Here is a 26,333-nt window from a genome sequence, read left to right as displayed (position 1 = left end):
TACTGTCTGGAGCTGCTCAGCACCTGGAGCAATGGTGGGGGTCACAGGCAAGCAGTGCTGGTGCCTGTCAGGAGGAAAAAGCTCTTTCCTGCTTCCTGGCTGCAGTGCCTGCCTCCACTGCAAAGGCCAGTGGGCCGAACAGGCAGGGAGAAGCCTCTGTGCTTTGCACTTGTAGCTGCCATAGGCAGGGCTGCCCTGGAGCTAGCCTTGTGTAATGTCAGGGGTGGCCATTCAGTGTGCTGGTTCTGGCCTGGAGAAAGGTGCAGCAGGCTGTGTGTCACAGTGGGGGGCCTCGTAGTTGCATAGCCAGCCAGAGGGATGGAATGCCTGGAACTCCTGAAAGTTCCCAACCTGCTGGGCAGAGTGCATCTGGACAATTTTGTCCACCTGTCCTTCCTCCTGAGCAGTAAGCTCTGTGTAATCCTTTCCCCTTTATCAGCCTTCTTGCTGTTAGGAAGTCTCTCAGACTGCCCATCTTTCTGCCAGTTGTGGATACATATTTTCCACAAGTGGCTGGAATCTTAGTGTCTCCATGTATTCTGCCTGTCTTAGCTTTCCAACCCCACTAATCTTCAGAGCACCGTGTAATGTAGGTTTGTGCTCCCAGAGCAGATCCAGGGCTGGGTGTTCAGCAGCCCTAGGTCTCCACCCCTCCCCACTCTGTTTCTCTGTCTTTCTCCTGTGAGCTGGGTTTGGGAAAGGGCTTGGGTCCCTCTGGATCATGGCTTTTGCACTTCACCTTTTTCCTTGAGGTCTGATGTTTCCTCCAGGTGTATGTAGTCTGCCACAGCCTTCTTTCCTGATGCTCTTTCAGTATTAGATGTGTTTGCTATATTCTCAAATTATATGTCATTTTGGGAGGAGGTTTCTGTCTCACCTCTCATGCCACCATCTTTAAGCCTCTCCTAGGAGTTTAATTTTTTTTCTTTTTTCTTTTTTTGTTGAAAAATGTTTGTGGCAAATGCCTGAACTTCTCTTTTTTTTAAATTTTGGTATCATTAATCTACGATTACAGGAAGAACATTATGTTTACTAGGTTTCCCCCTTCACCAAGTCGCCCCCACATACCCCTTCACAGTCACTGTCCATCTGCGTAGTAAGATGCTGTAAAATCACTACTTGTCTTCTCTGTGTTGCACAGCCCTCCGCGTGCCCCCCACGCACTATACATGCTAATTGTAATGCACTCTTTCTTTTCCCCACCCTTATCCCTCCCTTCCCACCCATCGTCCCCAGTCCCTTTCCCTTTGGTAACTGTTAGTCCATTCTTGGGTTCTCTGATTCTGCTGCTGTTTTGTTCCTTCAGTGTTCCTTTGTTCTTATACTCCACATATAAGTGAAATCATTTGGTACTTGTCCTTCTCCGCTTGGCTTATTTCACTGAGCATAATACCCTCTAGCTCCATCCATGTTGTTGCCAATGGTAGGATCTGTTTTTTTCTTATGGCTGAGTAATATTCCATTGTGTATATGTACCACATCTTCTTTATCCATTCATCTACTGATGGACACTTAGGTTGCTTCCATTTCTTGGCTATTGTAAATAGTCCTGCGATAAACATAGGGGTGCATCTGTCTTTTTCAAACTGGAGTGCTGCATTCTTATGGTAAATTCCTAGAAGTGGAATTCCTGGGTCAAATGGTATTTCTATTTTGAGCATTCTGAGGAACCTCCATACTGCTTTCCACAATGGTTGAACTAGTTTACATTCCCACCAGCAGTGTAGGAGGGTTCCCCTTTCTCCACAACCTCGCCAACATTTGTTGTTGTTTGTCTTTTCGATGATGGCAATCCTTACTGGTGTGAGGTGATATCTCATTGTGGTTTGAATTTGCATTTCTCTGATGATTAGCAATGTGGAGCATCTTTTCATGTGCCTGTTGGCCATCTGGATTTCTTCTTTAGAGAACTGTCTATTCAGCTCCTCTGCCCATTTTTTAATTGGATTATTTGCTTTTTGTTTGGATGCTCTTTATATATTTTGGATGTCAATCCTTTATCAGATCTGTCATTTATGAATATGTTCTCCCATACTCTAGGATACCTTTTTGTTCTATTGATGGTGTCCTTTGCTGTACAGAAGCTTTTTAGCTTGATATAGTCTCACTTGTTCATTTTTGCCTTTGTTTCCCTTGCCCAGGCAGATATGTTCATGAAGAAGTCACTCGTGTTTATGTCCATGAGATTTTTGCCTATGTTTTTTTCTAAGAGTTTTATGGTTTCATGACTTACATTTAGGTCTTTGATCCATTTGGAGTTTACTTTTGTGTATGGGGTTAGACAGTGATCCAGTTTCATTCTCTTACGTGTAGCTGTCTGGTTTTGCCAGCACCATCTGTTGAAGAGACTGTCATTTCCCCATTGTAAGTCCATAGCTTCTTTATCAAATATTAATTGGCCATATATGTTTGGGTTAATGTCTGGAGTCTCTATTCTGTTCCTCTGGTCTGTGGGTCTGTTCTTTTGCCAGTACCAAATTGTCTTGATTACTGTGGCTTTGTAGTAGAGCTTGAAGTTGGGGAGCGAGATACCCCCCCACTTTATTTTTCCTTCTCAGGATTGCTTTGGCTGTGTGGGGTCTTTTGTGTTTCCATGTGAAGTTTTGAACTATTTGTTCCAGTTCATTGAAGAATGCTGTTGGTAATTTGATAGGGATTGCCTTGAATCTGTATATTGCTTTGGGCAGGATGGCCATTTTGACGATATTAATTCTTCCTAGCCAGGAGCATGGGATGAGTTTCCATTTGTTAGGGACCTCTTTAATTTCTCTTAAGAGTGTCTTGTAGTTTTCAGGGTATAGGTCTTTCACTTCCTTGGTTAAGTTTATTCCTAGGTATTTTATTCTTTTTGATGCTGTTGTGAATGGAATTGTTTTCCTGATTTCTCTTCCTATTAGTTCATTGTTAGTGTATAGGAATGCTACAGATTTCTGTGTTAATTTTGTATCCAGCAACTTCGTTGAATTCCGATATTAGTTCTAGTAGTTTTGCAGTAGAGTCTTTAGGGTTTTTTATGTACAATATCATGTCATCTGCAAATAGTGACAGTTTGACTTCTTCTTTACCAATCTGGATTCCTTGTATTTCTTTGTTTTCTCTGATTGCCATGTCTAGGACCTCCAGTACCACGCTGAATAACAGTGGGGAGAGTGGGCATCCCTGTCTAGTTCCCGATCTCAGAGGAAAAACTTTCAGCCTCTCGCTGTTCAGTATGATGTTAGCTGTGGGTTTATCATATATGGCCTTTATTATGTTGAGGTACTTGCCCTCTATACCCATTTTGTTGAGAGTTTTTAACATGAATGGATGTCGAATTTTGTCGAATGCTTTTTCAGCATCTATGGAAATGATCATGTGGTTTTTGTCCTTTTTGTTGATGTGGTGGATGATGTTGATGGATTTTTGAATGTTGTACCATCCTTGCATCCCTGGGATGAATCCCACTTGGTCATGGTGTATGATCCTTTTGATGTATTTTTGAATTCGGTTTGCTAATATTTTCTTGAGTTTTTTTGCATATATGTTCTTCAGGGATATTGCTCTGTAGTTTTCTTTTTGGTGGGGTCTTTGCTTGGTTTTGGTATTAGGGTGATGTTGGCTTCATAGAATGAGTTTGGGAGTATTCCCTCCTCTTCTATTTTTTGGAAAACTTTAAGGAGAATGGGTGTTATGTCTTCTCTGTATGTCTGATAAAATTCTGAGGTAAATCCATCTGGCCTGGGGGTTTTGTTCTTGGGTAGTTTTTTGATTACTGATTCAATTTTGTTGCTGGTAATTGGTCTATTTAGATTTTCTGTTTCTTTCTGGGTCAGTCTTGGAAGATTGTATTTTTCTAAGAAGTTTTCCATTTCTCCTAGGTTTTCCAGCTTGTTAGCATATAGGTTTTCATAGTATTCTCTAATAATTCTTTGTATTTCTGTGGGGTCCGTCATGATTTTTCCTTTCTCGTTTCTAATTCTGTTGATGTGTGTTGACTCTCTTTTTCTCTTAATAAGTTTGGCTAGAGGCTTATCTATTTTGTTTATTTTCTCGAAGAACCAGCTCTTGGTTTCATTGATTTTTTCTTTTGTTTTATTCTTCTCAATTTTATTTATTTCATCTCTGATCTTTATTATGTCCCTCTGTCTGCTGACCTTAGGCCTCATTTGTTCTTCTTTTTCCACTTTCGATAATTGTGACATTAGACTATTCATTTGGGATTGTTCTTCCTTCTTTAAATATGCCTGAATTTCTATATACTTTCCTCTTAAGACTGCTTTTGCTGCATCCCACAGAAGGGGGGCTTTGTGTTATTGTCATTTGTTTCCATATATTGCTGGATATCCATTTTAATTTGGTAGGAGTTTAATTTTTAATATACTAATTCCACAAGCAATGTTCAAAAATAAGTATAACACAATTTAGGACTGTAAAAGTGGTTTTCCTGTTAGTTTTGATTAATTTTGAATAAGTAATTTTGTTTTAAATTTATACTGTCATAAAAATCCTTAAAATTGTTTTCATGGATTTATTTCTAATATTTGTTGCAAAGAGGTGTTATTTCTCAGTATAGAGCTATAAATCTAGTGCAAGTGTTTGCTTTTAACATGTGTACAATTATCCAATTATTTGCTTGCCTTAATTTTCTACTCCCCAATTATTCAATATTTAGATTAATGAGCTGGGAAACAAAATACCACTTTAGAATGAGTAGCACAGTGAAATTCTGTGCATTTATCACTTAGCTTTACCATTTACCAATTCATGGTCATAATCCCCCAGATTATTTTGCAGCAAATCTAGCCTTTATATCTTTTCATCTATAAATAACAGGTTTATTTTTACAAGACAGTTTGAGTATTTGTAACCATCGTATATTGGAACAAAATCTAATTTAATTAACTTTGCTTTTGAAGATAGTCAGTTTATCCGAAGCGTCAATAATTACATTGTTTTTGTTTTGATACACAGGAGTCCAGATCTTATGTAAAATGGATGTTTCGCACACTAGGGACCAAATTTTAAGCGGAAAGTCTAGTAAAATCTAAGCTGCCATGGGAGAAATACCAATAAAAGTTGCTGTCAGAATTAGACCTCTGCTGTGCACAGAGATTCTTCATAATCTCCAAGCCTGTGTGAGAGTTATACCAAACACCCAGCAAATTATCATTGGGCGAGATAAAGTCTTTACTTTTGATTTTGTTTTTGGCAAAAATTCCACTCAGGATGAAGTTTATAGTACATGTATAAAGCCACTAGTAGTGTCACTCATTGAAGGCTATAATGCAACTGTTTTTGCCTATGGACAAACCGGATCTGGGAAGACATATACCATTGGAGGAGGCCATGTTGGTAAGATTCTCATGCTCTTTGACTTTTATTTGAGACAATAGAAGGAAGCTAAAATATGACAGTACCAAACAGAGTAAATGAGCATATTCATTGGATGAAATAATGAGTAGGATAATCAGTGTATTGTCATCTTTTGAAGATTTGTTTTTAAATATTCAAGTTTAAGTGATTTAATTCATGATTATATTTGCTTGAGAAAAGAAGTTTGAGACTAGGTTCAATATTCAGCCATTTGCCATTTTTTCCAGTTTTGAGATATGGTTGACATACAACATTTATTAGTCTAAGGTATACAAAATAATAATTTGATGGATGCATGTATTGCAAAATGGTTACCACAGTAAGCTTAGCTAACATCAATAACCTCACATGGTTACATATTTTTTTTGTGTGAGGAAACTTTTAAGATCTCTTTTAACAACTTTCAAATATACAATACAGTATTGTTAACTGTAGTCACCAGGCTGTACATTACATCTCCAGAACTTAATTACTCTTATAACTGGAAGTTTGTACCTTTTGACCACCTTCACCCATTTCCCCAACCCCCAACTCCCTGCTCCAGAAATCTGTTGTCATTTTTAATGGAACTTAATGTAGAAAGAAATGAGTTAAAGTGATCAGATTTTGTATCTCCTAATAAACCACTAGTAACTATTAAGAATCCTGCAACCAGGACTTAGAAGAAGTAGGAGAAATGTAAAGTGGGATTGCAAGTGATGTTTTAGAAATGAAGAGCTCCTGTCATTTCCAGGAACTAACAGTTAGATGTACACCATTCTAGAGTCCTCTAGACATCTTTATAGACATATTATAAACTCGCACATGTAGTTTTTGTTTCATTTTGTTTAATGAGGTGTTAACAACTGTGGTTCTGTTAATTTCTTTTTGTACTTAACAGTAGAAAATATTTTACTTTTTCCCTTGTAGGTCAAAGAATTTAACCTTATTTTTTGGCTGTATAGTATTTGACAGTTTGAATGGATCATAGTTCATCCATTCCAGTATTAATGGACATTTAGGTCATTTCTGATTTTTACTATTATAAAAAAGCTGCAGTGCATATCTTTCTATATTTAACTTTGCATCCATCTGTTAGCTTTTTTTCTACAGAGTAGAGTCCTAGAAGTGGATTGTTAAGTCAAAGGATATGCATATTTAAAATGTGGGTAGATACTGACAAAATACCCTCCAAAGGCTGAACTAGTTCATGTTCTACCACCAATGTATGAAAGCCATTTGCTCATATCCTTGCGTCTTACTGTATTATAAATCCCAAATATTTCTCTTTGCCATCTGATTGCTGAAAAACTGTACTTTGTTGTTTGAAGTTAAATTTCTTGGTGGATTAGTAAAGTTAATGAGCATTTTTTATTTCATTGTAAGGCTGTCTCTGTAGAAAATCAGTTGTGAGTCTTTTGCTGTTTGTTTATTGACCATACATATAATATTGTGCTTTTCCCCAATAAATAATTTCTTGACTACTTGCATTGTCCAGAACACCATGCTTGGCACTTTGGCAGGATGGAAATCTCTTCTTTTACAATATGATGCTTCCTTAAACTAATATTCATATTCCTGCTTTTCAGAACCTTGGATTCACTAACTTTTACCATGCATAAGTGCCTCTTAAAATTTTTATCTTTGTGTACTCTTTAGTGTATAATAGCTAAATGATGACTATTGAAGTATGAAACTTTTAAAATTCTCTCTCTGAAATAGTCTATTTCAGGAATATATAACATTGAAAATGTGATATTTAGGTTAGCAAAATACATGTTGCTTTATTATAAATATTATTTGCAATCCTGCTTTTTGGAATTATTGTGGAATTATTGTGCTTTTTTTCTGAAATGGGAAGTGAGTGAGCTATTTCCAATCAGCTTGATATTCTGGCTAATCTAGAATGCATATATATATATATATATATATATACACACATATACATATATATTCTGTAATATCTTTATGTGTTGGTAGATAGTAACTGCACTAGTTGGGGTGAGGATTTTAATAATGTGTGTAACTGCTGGACCACTGTGTTGTATACTTGAAACCAATATAATATTGTATATCAACTGTACCTCAATAAAAAACAAAAAAGAAAGAAAGAGGGAAAAGAAAAAGAGCTTGAAAAAGTGGCTTGGGAATCACATAAACCTGTGTTTGAGTCTTAGTTCAGCTGTGTGGCTTTGTGCAAATGTTCTAACCTCTCTTAGCCTTGTTTCCTCAATCAAATGGGATAATATTAAAAAATACTGTAGTTTATAGTCTAGTTCTGGAAGCTCTCAAAAAAGAATCAATTTCTCCCTCACATTGGAAAAACCCACAGCTTCCTTTACTTGCCACATGATGGCAGCCTTGCATCTTAAATTAGGTGAAAGGCAGCCCAAGTTAATAGAAGTTCAGATTTTTCAGGATGTGTTTCTTACCAAAAATCTAAATAGTAGTAATCTTCAATTTGGAAGCAAGTTGTTTTTCTTTCCATTTTTTATACAATTTTAAAAATACATACACTCTTATGAAGGTTTCACTTGAAAAACAATGTGGTTATGACTTTCACCAATATTATTGAGTCCCCCCACCATACCCCATTGCAGCCACTGTCTTTCAGGGCAGTAAGATGCCACAGAGTCACTACTTGTCTTCTCTGTGCTACACTGTCTTCTCCGTGATCCCCCCCACACCATGTATACTAATCATAATACACTTCAATCCCCTTCTCCCTTCCTCCCCATGCGCCCTTCCCCACCCCTCTCCTTTGGTAACCACTAGTCCCTTCCTGGAGTCTGTGACTCTGCTGTTGTTTTGTTCCTTCAGTTATGCTTCATTGTTATACTCCACAAAATGAGGGAAATCATTTGGTACTTGTCTTTCTCAGCCTGGCATATTTCAATGAACATATACCCTCCAGCTCCATCCATGTTTTTGCAAATGGTAGGATCTGTTTCTTTCTTATGGCTGAATAGTATTCCATTGTGTATATGTACCACATCTTCTTTATCCATTCATCTACTGATGGAGACTTAGGTTGCTTCCATATCTTGGCTATTGTAAATAGCACTGCGATAAACAGAGGGGTGCATTTGTCTTTTGGAATTTCAGAACTTGTATTCTTTGGTAAATTCCTAGGAGTGGAATTCCTGGGTCAAATGGTATTTCTATTTTTAGCTTTTTGAGGAAGCTCCATATTGCTTTCCACAATGGTTGAACTAGCTTACATTCCCCCAGCAGGGTAGGAGGGTTCCCCTTTCTCCGCATCCTTGCCAACATTTGTTGTTCTTAGTCTTTTTAATGCTACTCATCCTAACTGGTGTGAGGTGATAGCTGATTGTGGTTTTAATTTGAATTTCCCTAATAATTACTGATGTGGAGCATCTTTTCATGTGCCTGTTGGCCATCTGAATTTCTTCTTTGGAGAATTGTTTCTCCATGTCCTCCCATTTTTTAATCGGGTTACTTGCTTTTTGGGTGTTAAGACATGTGAGTTCTTTATATATTTTGGATTTAACCCCTTGTATTTGTCATTTGCAAATATATTCTCCCATACTTTAGGATGCCTTTTTGTTCTGTTGATGGTGTCCTTTGATGTACAGAAGCTTTTTAGTTTGATGTAGTCCCATGCATTTTTGCTTTTGTTTCCCTTGCTCGAGGAGATGCGTTCAGGAAGAAGATGCTCATGTTTATTTTCAGGAGATTTTTGCCTATGTTGTCTTCTAAGAGATTTATGGTTTCATGACTTACATTCAGGTCTTTGAACCATTTTGAGTTTACTTTTATGTATGGGTTAGCCAATCATCCAGTTTCATTCTCTTGCATGTGGTTGTCCAGTTTTGCCAACACCAGTTCTTGAAGAGGCTGTCATTTCCCCATTGTATGTCCATAGCTCCTTTATCGTATATTAACTGACCATATGTTGTTGGGTTTATATCTGGGCTTTCTAGTCTGTTCCATTGGTCTATGGGTCTGTTCTTGTGCCAGTACCAAATTGTCTTGATTACTATGGCTTTGTAGTAGAGCTTGAAGTTGGGGAGCATAATTTCCACCACTTTACTCTTCCTTCTCAAGATTGCTTTGGCTATTCGGGGTCTTGGGTGGTTCCATATGAATTTTGGAACAATTTTCTCTAGTTCATTGAAGAATGCTGTTGGTATTTTGACAGGAATTGCATTGAATCTGTTGATTGCTTTAGGCGGGATGGCCATTTTGAGAATATTAATCTTCCTATCCCTGAGCATGGATTGTGTTTCCATTTATTGGTATATTCCTTAATTTCTCTCATGAGTGTCCTGTAGTTTTCAGAGTATAGGTCTTTCACTTCCTTGGTCAGGTTTATTCCTAGGTAGTTTATTCTTTTTGATGCAATTGTAAATGGAATTGTTTTCCTGATTTTTCTTTCTGCTAGTTCATCGTTAGTGTGTAGGAATGTAACAGATATCTGTGTTTTAATTTTGTATCCTGCAACTTTGCTGAATTCAGATATTAGATCTAGTAGTTTTGGAGTGGATTCTTTAGGACTTTTTCTGTACAATATCCTGTCATCTGCAAACAGTACCAGTTTAACTTCTTCCTCACCAAACTGGATGCCTTTTATTTCTTTGTGTTGTCTGATTGCCATGGTGAGGACCTCCAGAACTATGTTGAATAATAGTGGAGAGAGTGGGCATCCTTGTCTTATTCCCAATCTTAAAGGAAAGGCTTTCAGCTTTTTGCTGTTAAGTATGATATTGGCTGTGGGTTTGTCATATATGGCCTTTATTATGTTGAGGTACTTGACCTCTAAACCCATTTGGTTGAGAGTTTTTATCATGAATGGATGTTGAATTTTGTCAAATGCTTTTTCAGCATCTATGGAGATGATCATGTGGTTTTTGTCCTTTTTGCTGATTTGGTGGATGATGTTGATGGATTTTCTAATATTGTACCATCCTTGCATCCCTGGAATAAATACTATTAATCATAGTGGATGATCTTTTTGATATATTTTTCTTTTCTTTATATTCACTTTATTATCATTAATCTATAATTACATGAAGAACATTATAGTAGACTCCGCCCTTCACCAAGTCCACCCCACTAACCCCATTACAGTCACTGTCCATCAGTGTAGTAAGATGCTGTAGACTCACTACTTGTCTTCTCTGTGTTGCACATCCGTCCCTATACCCCCCCCACATTATACATGCTAATCATAAGGCCCCCTTTCTTTTTCCCTGCCCTCATCCCTCCCTTCCCACCCCTCCTGCCCAGTTCCTTTCCCTTTGGTAACTGTTAGTCCATTCTTGGGTTCTGTAATTCTGCTGTTGTTTTGTTCCTTTAGTTTTTCTTTGTTCTTATACTCCACATATCAGTGAAATCATTTGGTACTTGTCTTTCTCCGCCTGGCTTATTTCACTGAGCATAATACCCTCTAGCTCCATCCATGATGTTGCGAATGGTAGGATCTGTTTTTTTCTTCTGGCTGAGTAATATTCCATTGTGTATATGTACCACATCTTCTTTATCCATTCATCTACTGATGGACACTTAGGTTGCTTCCACATCTTGGCTATTGTAAATAGTGCTGCGATAAACATAGGGATGCACCTTTCCTTTTCAAACTGGAGTGCTGCATTCTTAGGGTAAATTCCTAGAAGTGGAATTCCTGGGTCAAATGGTATTTCTATTCTGAGCTTTTTGAGGAACCACCATACTGCTTTCCAAAGTGGTTGAACTAATTTGCATTCTCACCAGCAGTGTAAGAGGGTTCCCCTTTCTCCGCAACCTCGCCAACATTTGTTGTTCTTTGTCTTTTGGATGGTGGCGATCCTTACTGGTGTGAGGTGATATCTCACTGTGGTTTTAATTTGCATTTCTCTGATGGCAAGTGATGTGGAACATCTTTTCATGTGTCTGTTGGCCATCTGAATTTCTTCTTTGAAGAACTGTCTGTTCAGGTCCTCTGCCCATTTTTTAATTGGATTATTTGCTTTTTGTTTGTTGAGGTGTGTGAGCTCTTTATATATTTTGGATGTCAATCCTTTATCGGATCTGTCATTTATGAATATGTTCTCCCATACTCTAGGATACCTTTTTGTTCTATTGATGGTGTCCTTTGCTGTACAGAAGCTTTTCAGCTTGATATAGTCTTGTTTGTTCATTTTTGCTTTTGTTTCCCTTGCCCGGGGAGATATGTTCATGAAGAATTCGGTCCTGTTTATGTCTAAGAGATTTTTGCCTATGTTTTTTTCTAAGAGTTTTATGGTTTCATGACTTACATTCAGGTCTTTGATCCATTTTGAATTTACTTTTGTGTATGGGGTTAGACAGTGATCCAGTTTCATTCTCTTATGTGTAGCTGTCCAGTTTTGCCAGCACCATCTGGTGAGGAGACTGTCATTTCCCCATTGTATGTCCATGGCTCTTTTATCGAATATTAATTGACCATATATGTTTGAGTTAATGTTTGGAGTCTCTGTTCTGTTCCACTGGTCTGTGGCTCTGTTCTTGTGCCAGTACCAAATTGTCTTGATTACTGTGGCTTTGTAGTCAAGCTTGAAGTTGGGGAGCGAGTTACCCCCCACTTTATTCTTCCTTCTCAGGATTGCTTTGGCTATTCATGGTCTTCAGTGGTTCCATATGAATTTTAGAACTATTCATTCCAGTTCTTTGAAGAATGCTTTTGGTAATTTGATAGGGATTGCACTGAATCTGTCGATTGCTTTGGGCCGGATGGCCATTTTGATGATATTAATTCTTCCTAGCCAGGAGCATGGGATGAGTTTTCATTTGTTAGTGTCTTCTTTAATTTCTCTTAAGAGTGTCTTATAGTGTTCAGGGTATAGGTCTTTCACTTCCTTGGTTATATTTATTCCTAGGTTTTTTTTTTTATGCTATTGTGAATGGAATTGTTTTCCTGATTTCTCTTTGTATTAGTTCATTGTTAGTGTATAGGAAAGCCACAGATTTCTGTGTGTTAATTTTGTATCCTGCAACTTTGCTGTATTACGATGTCAGTTCTAGTAGTTTTGGAGTGGAGTCTTTAGGGTTTTTTATGTACAATATCATGTCATCTGCAAATAGTGACAGTTTGACTTCTTTACCAATTTGGATTCCTTGTATTTCTTTGTTTTGTGTAATTACTGTGGCTAGTTCCTCCAGTACTATGTTAAATAACAGTGGGGAGAGTGAGCATCCCTGTCTTGTTCCCGATCTTAGAGGAAAAGCTTTCAGCTTCTCGCTGTTCAGTATGATGTTAACTGTGGGTTTATCATATATGGCCTTTATTATGTTGAGGTACCTGCCCCCTATACCCATTTTATTGAGAGTTTTTATCTTGAATGGATGTTGAATTTTGTCAAATGCTTTTTCAGCATCTATGGAGATGATCATGTGGTTTTTGTCCTTCTTTCTGTTTATGTGGTGGATGATGTTGATGGATTTTCTAATATTGTACCATCCTTGCATCCCTGGAATAAATCCTATTAATCATAGGGGATGATCTTTTTGATATATTTTTGAATTTGGTTTGTTAGTATTTTTTTAAGTATTTTTGAATCTGTGTTCGTCAGGAATATCAGTCTGTAATTTTCTTCTTGGTTGTGTCTTTGCCTGGTTTTGGTATTAAGTGATGCTGGTCTCATAGAATGAGTTTGGAAGTATTCCCTCCTTCTTCTTTTTGGAAAACATTAAGGAGGATGGGTATTAGGTCTTCACTAAGTGTTTGATAAAATTTAGCGGTGAAGCCATCTAGTCCAGGTGGTTTGTTCTTCGGTAGTTTTTTGATTACCAATTCAATTTTGTTGCTGGTAATCAGTCTGTCCAAATTTTCTGTTTCTTTCTGGGTCAGCCTTGGAAGGTTGTATTTTTATAACAAATTGTCCATTTCTTCTATGTTATCCAATTTGTTAGCATATAATTTTTCATAGTATTCTCTAATAATTCTTTATATTTCTGTATGTCTGTAGTGATTTTTCCTTTCTCATTTCTGATTCTGTTTGTGTAGACTCTCTTTTTTTCTTTATGAGTCTGGCTAGGGGTTTATGTGTTTTGTTTGTTTTCTTGAAGAACCAGCTCTTGCTTTCATTGATTCTTTCTACTGTTTTATTCTTCTCAGTTTTATTTATTTCTGCTCTAATCTTTATTATGTCCCTCCTTCTACAGACTTTGGGCCTCATTTGTTCTTCTTTTTCTAGTTTTGTTAGTTGTGAGTTTAGACTGTTCATATGTGATTGTTCTTCTTTCCTGCAGTAGGCCTGTATTGCAATATACTTCCCTTTTAGCACGGCCTTCACTGCATCCCTCAGATTTTCTGGTGGTGAATTATTGTTGTTATTTATTTCCATATATTGCTTGATTTCTGTTTTTATTTGGTCATTGATCCATTGGTTATTTAAGAGTATGTTGTTAAGCCTCCATGTGTTTGTGGGATTTCTCATTTTCTTTGTGTAATTTATTTCTAGTTTCATACTTTGTGGTCTGAGAAGCTGGTTGGTACAATTTTAATCTTTTAGAATTTACTGAGGCTCTTTTTGTCGCCTAATATATGACCTATTCTTGAAAATGTTCCATGTGCACTTGAGAAGAATGTGCATTCTGCTGCTTTTGGTTGTAGAGTTCTGTAGATATCTGTTAGGTCCATCTTTTATAATGTGTTTTTCAGGGCCTCTGTCTCCTTACTTATTTTCTGTCTGGTTGATCTTTCCTTTGGAGAGAGTGGAGTGTTGAAGTCTCCTAGAATGAATGCATTCCATTCTATTTTTCCCTTTAATTCTGTTAGTACTTCTTTGGCTCCTTTGTTGAGTGCATATGTATATTTGTTATATTGTCTTTTTGGACTGACCCCTTTATCATTATGTAATATCCTTCTTTGTGTCTTGTTACTTTCTTTGTTTTGAAGTCTATTTTGTCTAATATATGTACTCCTACTCCTGCTTTTATTTCCCTATCATTTGCATGAAATAACCTTTTCCATCACTTCACTTTTAGTCTGTGTATGTCTTTGAGTTTGAAATGAATCTCTTGTAGACAGCTATCGATGGGTCTTGTTTTTTTTTATCCGTTCAGTGACTCTGTGTCTTTTGATTGGTGCAGTCCGTCCATTTACATTTAGGGTAATTATCGATAGATATGTACTTACTGCTATTGTAGGCTTTAGAATTGTGATTACCAAAGGTTAAAGGATATCTTCCTTACTATCTAATAGTCTATCTTAAATCAGTTATTATGCTATTTCAGACAGATTGTAAAGGTTGTTTTTTTTCTCCCCTTGTCCTTCCACCTCCACTGTGTATATATTAGGTGTCATATTCTGTACTCTTTGTGTATCTCCTGACTGTCTTTGTGGTACTTGATTTAAATTTGTATTTGCTTAGCTTCCTTTACTGTGGTTTTATTTTCTCTGGCACCAGCTATTTGGCCTTACAAGCACTTCCATCTAGAGCAGTCACTTTAACATACACCATAGAGATGGTTTGTGGGTGGTGAATTCCCTCATCTGTTTCATATCTGGAAATTGTTTAATCCCTGCTTCAAATTTAAATGATCATCTTCCCAAGTAGAGTTTTCTTGTTTGGAGCCCCTTCTTTTTCATTGCATTAAATATATCATGCCACTCCCTTCTGACCTGTAACATTTCTGCTGAGAACTCTGCTGATAGCCTGATGGGCTTATCTTTGTATATGATCTTTTTCTCTCTCTAGCTTCTTTCAGTACTCTCTCCTGTCCTTGATCTTTGTCATTTTAATCATTATTTGTCTTTGTGTTGTCTTCCTAAGGTTCCTTGTGTTGGGAGATTGCTGCCTTTTCATGACCTGAGAGACTATTTACTTCCCCAGATTCAGGAATTTTTCAGCAGTTATTTCCTTAAAGAGACTTTTTATCCCCTTTTCTCTCTTTTCTTCCTCTGGTACCCCTACAATGTAAATATAGTCCCTTTTGGTTTGGTCACACAGCTGTCTTATTATTCTCTCATTCCTAGAGATCCTTTTTTGTTTCTGTTTCTCAGCTTTTTAGTTTTACTGTTCTCTTAATTTCTATTTCATTTACCATCTCTGCTGCCTCATCTGATCTACATTTAAATCCCTCCATTGTATGTTTCATTTTAGATACTGTCTTTTTCCAAGTTTTTATCTCTTGTTGAAGCCCTCCCTGAGATCCTGAATATTTTTCTGTAGATCCATGAGGATGGTTATGCCTTTTTTTGACATCTTTATCAAGATGATTAGTGATTTCAGTTTCAATTAGTCCTCTTTCTGGAGTTTTTCTTTTAATTTTGTTTCAACCAAATTCCTTTGCCATTTCATTTTTTTAGTATTTCTTATGAAATAATAATTTTGTATAGGTTGCACCCTCTAGGGCCCAGAATCTCTACTGTCTGGAGCTGCCATGTACCTGCAGCAATGGTAGGGGTCACACGCAAATGGAACCCTCTCATGTCAGGTGGAAAGAGCTTAGGTGGGGTGGTTTCCTGAATTCCCAGCTGTAATGCCTGCCTCCACTGCCAGGTCCAGTGGGCTGTTCAGGCAGGGAGGAGCCTCTGTGCTATGCTCCTGTAGCTGTCATGGGCAGAGCCACCCTCCAGCTGGTGAGTGGGACAAGTGCCTGATGGGTGGAAGGAGCAGCAAGGAGCATATCTCAGTGAGGGGCCTTGGGGCTGCATTGCCAGCCCGGGGGATGGAGTGATTGAAGCTCCTGAGAGTTCCCAACATGCTCAGCTGAGCATGCCAGTATGATTTTGTCCACCTGCCCCTTCTCCTGAGCAGCTAACTCTGTGTAATATTTTCCCCCTTAGCACCCTTCTTGCTGCTGGGAAGTCTTTCAATCTGCCCGCCTTTCTTTTGTCCCAGGGGGGCAGTTGTGCATACCTGTTCTCCACAAGTGGCTGAAATCCCACCCTCTACAGGTATTCATCTTTCCTTTCCCACCCCACTAATCTACAAAGCACCATGTAATGTGAGTTTGTGCTCCTGGAAAAGATCTCCAGGGCTCTGTGTAGAGCAGTCCTGGGCTTCTACTCTCTCCCTGCTTTGTTTCTCTTCCTCCTGCCTGTGGCCTGTGGTAGGTGTAGGGCTTGGGTTGTGGCATATTGCGACTTTGCCACTTTACCCTTTCTTTGAGATCTTCTCTTTTTCCCCAAATGAAAGTAGTCTGTTCTGCAGTCTTCAGGTCACTTTTTCAGGATTAGTTTTATATGCTGTATTTTTGTGTTTTATGTGACTTTTGGGGTAGGGTTTCTGCCTCACTTCTCATACCATCTTTTTTCCCACCTCTCTCTTGAACTCTTGACTCACATCTCCATATCTGTAATCAACCTTCCCAACTGGATGTGTAATAGACATCTCAACTTAAATAAGTCAAGAAATGGACTTCTGCTGTTTTCCCCTTGAACTAACACAACAACTGCTCTTCCCCATATCAGTTGATTGCAACTTCAGTGGCTCAAGACAAAACCTTGTAGTTATCCTTGACTCGTTGTTTCTCTCACATTCCACTCAAATCTGTGAGGGAAACTTAATTGCTCTTCCTTCAACATAAATTCAGAACCTTCTCACCTTTCTGTGCTGCCACCCTTGTGTGAGCCACCATCATGTCTATCCTCAATCCCTTTGATTCCATATCACTGCATTGGTCTCCTAACTGGCCTCCTCTCTGCTGCCCCTGTTGTGCTATGATAGATATAAATAACAACAGCTGGAGTGGATTTTTTTAAATCCCAAGTTTGAAAAAAAGATGTTCCAGTGGCTCTCATCTCATTCAGAATAAATCCCAAGGTCTATCCTAGTCTACAGGGACCTGTGTGCACTTGCTTCTGTCTCCTCTCTGATCTCATTCTCTCCTCTGCTTCAGCTGCACTAGCCTTTTGTGGATCACACCCATTTAGCACCTTTGCATTGGCTGTTCTCTCTGACTGGGACACTTTTCCCTCAAGAACCCCTGTGGCTCCTCCACCACCTCTTTCACATGTCAGCTTCTCAACAATGCCCATCATAACTTTCCTACTTAGTTGCAAGTACCTTCCAACTTCCAGTCTCCCTTACCTTTTTCTCCAAGTATCCTTATCACTTTTAATATAATTCACTTAGCAGTTATTCCTTTTTGCTGTTATCTGCTCTTCTTTAATCAAGTCCCATAAGAGCAGGAATTATTTTTCTCCCATTTTGTTCACTAATGTGTTCCCAGGGTCCAAGGATGCTGGCTGGTATGTAATTGGCACTAAATAAATATTTGTTGAATAAATGTGTGAATGAATTTTGAGTAAAAGCATGCATGTAAAAACCTTTACCTATGAATTTTATAGTTACAGTTAAAAAAATTTTTTAATATACTAATACCCAAGATATGGAAGCAACCTAAGTGTCCATCAGTAGATGAATAGATAAAGAAGATATGGTACATATACACAATGGAATACTATTCAGCCATAAGAAAGAAACAAATCCTACCATTTGTAACAACATGGTTGAAGCTAGAGGGTATTATGCTCAGTGAAATAAGTCAGGCAGAGAAAGACAAATACCAAATGATTTCCCTCATTTGTGGAGTATAACAATGAAGCAAAACTGAAGGAACAAAATAGCAGCAGACTCACAGACTCCAAGAAGGGACTACCAAAGGGGAGGGGTAGGGGAGGGTGGGTGGGGAGGGAGGGAGAAGGGGATTGTAGGGTATCATGATTGGTACACATCATATGTGTGGGGTCATGGGGAAGACAGTGTAGCTCAGAGAAGATAAATAGGGACTCTGTGGCATCTTACTACACTGATGGACAGTGATTGCAATGGGGTATGGGAAGGGACTTGATAATAAAGGTGAATGTAATAACCACATTGTTTTTCTTGTGAAACCTTCATAAGAGTGTATATCAATGATACCTTAATAAAAAAAATTTATAGTAGAGAAATGTAAGAAAATAAATGTATTGGTTATAAATTAGCTTTCCTTAAATTTTAAGTTTCAGATGTGATTTCTTTTTCTAAATTTTCAGCTTCAGTTGTGCAGAGTCAAAGGGGTATCATTCCTCGAGCTATCCAAGAACTATTTCAGAGCATCTCTGACAGTCCTAGCACTGACTTCAATGTAAAAGTGTCTTATATAGAAGTATACAAGGAAGACCTAAGAGATCTTCTAGAATTGGAGACATCTGTGAAGGATCTTCACATCCGAGAAGATGAAAAAGGAAACACAGGTAAAGTAGCCTACTGAATGGTAGCCTTTATTAGCATAGATAGAATTTAATTCAGTTCCTGAATATATTTTAAAGAATCTTTAAAACAAACGTAGGAGCACAATGAATTGGTTTTTACTTTAAAACTGACTACTCATTGATAACTGATATACACTAAATCACCCAAATAAGAAGTAGAAGTTCAGACTGACTGATAAGCTGAAGTTTTATTAAGTTGTAATTCATGATATTTATTTCCTATTATTGTCTCCACTCTGGGCTGACCTTAAGTGAGACTGTGAACTAGTTTTTGTACTTTTATTTCTCCCAGAGTTGCCTTGAGACTGGGGATGGCTTCTCCCTTAGTGTTCATTCTGGGACTTTGATTTTGTCCCAGTACACCCATTGCTTCTTTTTTTCTTTAATTTGAAAAGTTTATGTGTTTGCCTTTCCATATTGACATTTACCTGTCCTTTGTTATGCTTCTCAAAGTCTGACTTTCTGTGCTTGCCAGCTTGTTAATCTAATTAAATATCCAAAAATAATTAAAAAACCAATAGATTAAATATTTACATAAATATCCAAGTGGGGGAGTCAAAATACAAGTAATTTAAAGAATAACACTTTTTGCTTTTCTAATTTAAAACGTAGTATGTTTGACATAGAACATTTTGAAAACAGAGAAGCATGAGGAAGAAAGTTAAGATCATTTTTAATCCCAGAACCCAGAAATAGCTTCTCTTTTTGGTGTGCTTACTTCCAGATTTCTTTTTATATGCATGTATAATTAAAATACATATATATACTTGCAACCCCACATACAGTATTGCATCTCTTATGTTTTTACTTAATATTTGTGTTATGAACATTTTCACATCATTAAATATTTTTCAAACTTATGACTTCATGATCATGTGGTAATTTGTTTTCTGAATGTATTATAATAGTATAATAGTTCATTTAATATTATATTTTTGGACATTGGGGCTTTTTCCAGATTTTCACTATTATTAATAACAATGACTGTTCTTGGATGTCTTCCTGCCCTGGAAAACACATTTAGTAGAACTTTCCTGGAGATAAAAGATCCTGCCAGAGAATTGGGTCTCTAGGGGAATTTCCTAGCAGTTAGGAAAGATGGCTATTTTCATTCAAACAGCAGTCTGAAGGGGGCAGTAAGGTGCTTCCTTGCAGGACCTGTCCTGGAAGCCCTGGCATTCCAGGATGCTTGAAGAAATTGTTTTTGTTTTGTTTTTTTAGAAAAAAATGCATGCATGGTAGTTTATGGTCTTATTAGATAATTTAACATAATTTATTTTTTCTGGACAGAATTCAGACTGATGTTTTAAGCTTCTCTGTATCTAAAGAAATGTAATTATTGAATATTTTAATTTTTTATTAAAAGAAAAAAAATGTTTATTATAAAACTCAAACAATACAGAAGTATACACTATCACTCCTGATAAATTTTATGGTCAAGATATTCCATAGCTGATATTAATCTTGCAAAAGTTTGGAAAGATGTAACAAATTGTCTTAAGGCAAATTGCTATATATTCTATGTGTCCCACTCAAACCAACATACATTTGGTTGACATATTTATTTAGTTCCTCTGTGTGAAGGAGTAGTTAGTATCCAACTTGGTTGCTGTACAATTAGCCTCACCTTGGAAGCTTTTTAAGAAATACTGACTTCTGGGCACCACTTTTCAGAGATTCTGATGAACTAGTCTGGGATGGAGCCTGGCACTGGTACTTTCTCTTTTATTAAGGTCCCTGGTGATTTTGCGGCTGAGTTTGAGGACCATCGATTAGTGCTAAGCCATAACCTAGCATTAAAAAATAGTATAAATGTTATACTATGATTTACAGTTACATTGTCATAGTTTATAATCACTGATATTTTAGGACTCCCTGTTTGTAATATAGGCACTTTAGAAGTTTAAATGAGCTAGATTGTTAAAAAAGGTGTCATGATGGAAAGAATGAAAGCAAATGATTATTTATCAAAGAAGCAGTGACATGACACGATCTGATTAAGAGGAAATAAGGCACTGTAATTTGAGCACAGACTCGGGAACTTTACTGCTCTGATTCAAATCCCAAATCCATCTAATCCTTTTTGAAATATTTTTGGATATAAACAAATAAAGGGGGTAGTAAGCTTTGATTATTTTTTGTTCTTGTTCTGCCATTGAAATAGAAACTTTTTTGCCTTTTCAGAATTGCCATCTCATGTGTTTACCTTGCATTCTGATATTATGTAGGGGATACCGTTTTTAACATGAATATCCAACTTCATATATACTGAAATTTTCATTTATCATTGGTTATGACCCTCCAATACCAAAATCCTTAAACCTACGGATGACTTAAATATTAATGATACTCAAAAGAAACTAATTTCTTTTAATTAATCTACTACTGATTAATCCTTTTGAGCTCTATATTTAACTAATTGATTATCTTTTAATTAGCCTAATAGACCACAAATCAAAATACTGGATAAGGAATTTTTCTTTTGTCAGCCATCTCAAAAAATTGTGTATGTGACTCCAAAGAAAACTGATTATTTAATAAACATATATATCTTTAGAATTTAAGCATCGAACTGCTTTTAGAATAGTTCCTTTTAGAAATTATCTAAAATTATTTAATGATGTTGATGTGACTATTATTTGAAATGCTATTGATTCTTTTTACATGTCTTCCATTATTTTATTGAGCATAAATAATGACATAAAATGTTGGTTTAATCATTGTCTCATGTAAACTTATATTTCCTTTTTCATAGCAATGTATACATGTGCATTTGTAGAATGCTTTTTTATTGAAGTACAGTTGATACACAATATTATATTGGTTTCAAGTGCACAATATAGTGATTGATTAAAGGAACTGTCTTACTTGGGCAGTTTAGCAAATGATAACTGTTGTGGGTAATTATTCTGGATTTTGATTAAAACTTGGTTTAAACACTAGCTATTGCTATTTTTAGTGATAGTCGGGGCCAAGGAATGCCAAGTGGAGACTGCGGATGAAGTGATGAGTCTCTTGGAGATGGGGAATGCAGCCAGGCATACAGGTGCCACCCAAACGAACAAGCACTCCAGTAGATCACATGCAATTTTTACAATCAGCATTTGTCAAGTGAAAAGAAATCTGGAGGCAGCTAAAGATGGATTGTGGTGTTTACCTCGACATATCATCTCAAAGTTCCACTTTGTGGATTTGGCTGGAACAGAAAGAGTAACCAAAACAGGGAATACTGGTGAACGATTCAAAGAATCCATTCTGATCAACAGCGGGTTACTGGCTTTAGGCAATGTAATAAGTGCTCTTGGGGACCCACGCAGGAAAAGCTCACATATTCCATATAGGGATGCTAAGATTACCCGGCTTTTAAAAGATTCTCTGGGAGGCAGTGCCAAGACTGTCATGATGACTTGTGTCAGCCCATCCTCCTCGGATTTTGACGAGTCCTTAAATTCTCTTAAATATGCCAACAGAGTTCGCAACATTAGAAACAAACCCACCTTAAACTTTAGCCCCGAGTCAGACCGAAAGGATGAAATGGAATTTGAGATGAAATTGCTTCGAGAAGCTTTGCAAAGCCAGCAAGCTAGTAGCAACCAAACTAGCCAGATCCATCTAGAGGGGACTTCTGATAAAAATAGGATCCGTTCTCTTAAGGAGCAAGTAGCTGAGCTACAAAGACAATGTCTGGGTTACCAAAATTGTATAGAGGAAGCCTTTACCTTCTTGGTGGACTTAAAAGATGCTGTCAGACTAAACCAAAAGCAGCAACATAAACTGCGGGAGTGGCTTAACATGACCCAAGAGGTCTGTAAGTCAATTGTCCGTTCATTCAGAGGAAGCCATGACATCAGGAATCTAGAAGGACAACGGCATATTGCAGTTCTCCAACTAGAACAAGAGCTTGAGAAATGCCAGGTACTGAGACACTATTATTTTCATAAGTGACTTGCTTAAGGGCTAAATTTATCTGGGCAAGTAAGATTCATTTTGGAATTTCAAGTTTTTTAAAAGGACAATATATAATCTCACTTGGCTTTATTCTGTTTTCTTGTTCCTTTTTTCCTATTGCTTTTTCCTCATACCTTCCTTGGCTCTTCCTTCTTTCTCCTTTGAAAGGTAATTCAATTTGTTGTGTTTATTATGTAGAATCTTGTGCACTTCGTACTTAATTTAGAGGATGAAACTAGCATAACATAGCTTTCGAAACAGAATTGAGTTAATAACTGATTGAGGTTTTTATCCTATATCTGTCAGTGGTTCTTAAAAGGAAAAAACTACTTCATCTCTTGAGTTTGGAGTATTGAATTTTTTCAAATAAACAAATAAGCCATCATATTTGATAATTAAGGAATGTATGTAAGTACATGTGTACATATTATATATACATATATTGAGTTCAGAATTGCATTTCCCCACTTTCCATTAAAAAAACATTTATTGTATGAAGATTATGCATCACTGGGGAAATAATGGAGAACAAGGTGTACCTACTTATGTTTATGTGGAGTCTGCAGTCTCGTGGGCAAGTGGTTATTCTGCCAGTTTTTAAAAATAGGAAAACATAATTTAAAAGGTAACTTTCTAATTAGGAATCTTTCCTCAATACCTTTTTATATGTATCAGAAAGAAGCAATTGAACTTATTCACAAGGTTTCTTACATTCTTAAAATTGAGGTCCCTGAAAAGAGCTTTTATTTTGTTAGTTCTATTAAAAACTAATAATAACCCAATTACATGTTAATATAAAGAATATTTTTTCTTGAAAAATAACTTTTCCAGAACAAAAAAATTAATGCAACTTAATAAGAATTGTTTTGCATTTTTGCAAATTTATTTTAATGTCTGATTTAATAGAGGACAGGTGGATTTTCATATCTGCTTTAGCATTCAATTTCTCGCAATATGTTGCTTTAGTTGAAGTATTTGAAGAAAATTCAGCCTCATATAAGTTTGTAATTGGAAGGCAGGAATATTTTAATGACTTTTTCAGATTTTTGTGGATCTTCTTTGATCTTACACTAAAATGCAATAAGTAGAAATTTCTTAAAGATTACTTGCAATGTGGAATTTGAAACTGTTTTGTTACATTAAGATCTACACATTAAAATTCACTGATCTCTAACTTGTGCTTTTAGTGGATGTTTTATCCACATACGATTTTGAATCATCATGCATTGGTCTTTTGGAAAATATTTGTTTACTAAGTTATGCAGACCTTCCAAGTGTTGACATATTTCATTATACAAAACCAAAAAATCACATTTGTTGATATCACCGTGGATCTTATCAGCAAATTCTTTAAGTATTGGAAACTGTCTAGTAGCAGAGATGTTTTTCAAAATTCTTAGTTTTGCATGAAACTGAAATTTATCAGCAACAAATACTGCTAGTTATTTTCCTTGAGTTTATTTTTCTCATTTTTGAGAAAATGTCTGCCACATACCCAAATGTGAACAACTATAGTTGTTTGTCTGATGTTCTTTACAGTAAAAGTAGTATATACTCTGACAAATGTGGCTAGTTCAGCTTGCAACTCAAATAATTGCACAAGATTTTTTCCCACAGACTGCTATCATCTTTAATATGCAGCAGCACTACTTTATGCATCCCTCCCATTTTGTCACATGGAATGCTAAAGAAGAAGTATACTCAGGGTTGAGATTTAATAAAACAATTTTATTCATCAAGATCAAATGAAACTGGCATTTGTTTGTATTGTGAGTACATAGCTGTGAAGAGTGCAGTAGAGTCTGGTGACACTTTCTATAATTCGTACTTTATCCTGGTATCCAAAACTGGAACCAGCAGTTTTGTCCACTCTTGCTTTTGTACCATCAGTGTAAATGTTCCACATGGTGAAAAAGGCAAATATCATCTTAGGATCATGGGCACCCTGAAAGTATCTAAGGACCATGCTCAAAGAGTCTCTACTGAGTACACTATACGAACTTCTTCTCTATTACAAAGCTTTTGATATTAAAATGTAAACATTTAAAATATTACTTTTAAAATCATGGATTTTTTTAAAAAAGGCAGCAATCTTGCCCTACCTTCTTCCTAGATAGAACAGGCCTGGCCCTTCCTCATTGGTATAAGAAACTGACAGAATAGGAAGTATGGGTAATGGAAAGATTGAATTTAGAGACACTATAGGAATTGGTGAAAGGAAGTGCTTTTTCTTTATCCTAATGTTGAATTGGAAGCCTACAGAACCCACTGTTTAGGGGCGGGGTGGGTGGTAACTTTCTCTCTTCATCTATTGGAAAACCTAAATTTGAACTTCTCTAGATTATGCACTCTAGATTACTTTTCCCAAAGATACTAACAGCCATAGATGAAAAAGGTAACCATGATCTGATTGTTTTGGGGAATGCTAGACTACAAAAAGCAAACAGGTTTCTTAATCTCAAGCCTTCTCAGAGCTTTGAAAGTGCTGATGTATATTACGCATCTCAAAGTAGGAGACGTAACAGTGTTTCCCAATTTTAAAAAATGGATTCCCTACTTTTAGTTTGCAATCTTGCAGGACTAGTACTCTTTTGATACCACTAAATAGCAAATAGAGAAATGATTGGTGTCATTTGTCACCACATATGTATCTTTAAAACATTGTTTTTTAAACTTCCTTTTCTGTTCCTTTTTTCTGCAAAAGAGAGAATAACACAGTAGTTAAGAACATGGGTTCCAAACTCCCGAAATTAGGAACACTCCATCCCCTCATAAATACCTTTTAAGGGACTTTATTGCCTTTTTTATTCCAAATTTTAAACTCAAGAACAGTCTGTGAACATGACAAACACTCTTTTAAATAAATAATAAACAATTAAACTCTAGTTTGTAAAGCATATGTAAACATATTTAAATATGCAGACTAGGAAATAAGCTTCTCAAATGGGCAATCAATTGCCTGTGGAAGAGGATATTAACTAAGAGAATTACAATTCTATCTTATTTTATAAAAGAGTGAAGTCATATAGATCGTATAAACATATAGGGTAATAAGCACTACCAGGGTCATGCATCCATTCCTCGTCCACTGCTTGGGTCGCTTGAGGATCCCAAGCAGACCAAAAAAGGGACTTGTCCAAAGTCCCATACTGAGGCTGTGACAAATTCAAAGCTAGCCTCAGTCCATGGGTTCCCAGAGCAGGGGCCACTCACCTCCATGCCACTGATAGGTATGTAGTGTTATGTTATTGTGGATTTAATTGTACCTCTCTGATGACTAGTGAAATTGATAATTTTTTTCATGTTTTTGGCTCTTTGGATGTCTTCTTTTGTGAAATGCTTTTTCTAGTCTCTTGCTTGTTTATCTATTGGACTGTCTTTAAATTTGCAAAAGTTTCATACATATTATGTATTCTGGGTATGGGCTGTTTGTCAGTTACATGATTCCAAATATTTTTCTTTCTCTGTGGCTTGCTTTTTACTCTCAGTGATGTCTTTTGATGAGAAGATGTATTGTAATCAAATCCAAGACCCTTTTCTTTACGGTTAATGGTGTGTGTACTCTATTTAACAAGGCTTTCCTTTTCTCAATCCTTTCCTTGAGGATACTTTCTATATTATCTTCAAGGAGTGTTACTGTTTTACCTTTCATATTTAGCTTTACAGTCCTCCTGGAATTGACTTTTGTGTATGGGGTAAATAAGGGCCAAATTGCATTTTTTTTCTCTTATAGATATCCATTTGTCCCAGCATCATTTATTGAAAAGATATCCTTTCTGTACTGTTTTGAGTGCTTTGTCATGTATCAAAGTTTATTCATGAATAAATCTATTGTTTATTTCTGGGATTTATTTGTGTCTTACTGGTTTTT

The 26,333-nt window shown here is 36.6% G+C and overlaps 1 protein-coding gene across 9 annotated transcripts in view; it reads left to right on the top strand.

Annotated features, from left to right (window-relative positions):
* Positions 1 to 26,333, top strand: part of KIF27 (kinesin family member 27) — a 127,826-nt gene that overhangs the window by 7,799 nt on the left and 93,694 nt on the right. For 8 of the 9 annotated variants that reach the window (XM_073228717.1, XM_073228719.1, XM_073228713.1 and 5 more), the window contains 3 exons: positions 4,951 to 5,331; positions 18,296 to 18,496; positions 21,474 to 22,429. In XM_073228717.1, coding sequence (XP_073084818.1) covers positions 5,034 to 5,331; positions 18,296 to 18,496; positions 21,474 to 22,429 — 1,455 coding nt within the window. In that variant the 5' untranslated portion in view covers positions 4,951 to 5,033. Of the gene's footprint in view, positions 1 to 4,950; positions 5,332 to 18,295; positions 18,497 to 21,457; positions 22,430 to 26,333 lie in introns of those variants that run through there. The other variant, XM_073228720.1, reaches the window with a different exon arrangement.

Source organism: Manis javanica, chromosome 2 (genome assembly GCF_040802235.1).
Source record: "Manis javanica isolate MJ-LG chromosome 2, MJ_LKY, whole genome shotgun sequence".
NCBI lineage: Eukaryota > Metazoa > Chordata > Mammalia > Pholidota > Manidae > Manis > Manis javanica.
Note: the sequence above shows the minus strand (reverse complement) of the source record. Positions and strands in the feature narration are given on the sequence as shown.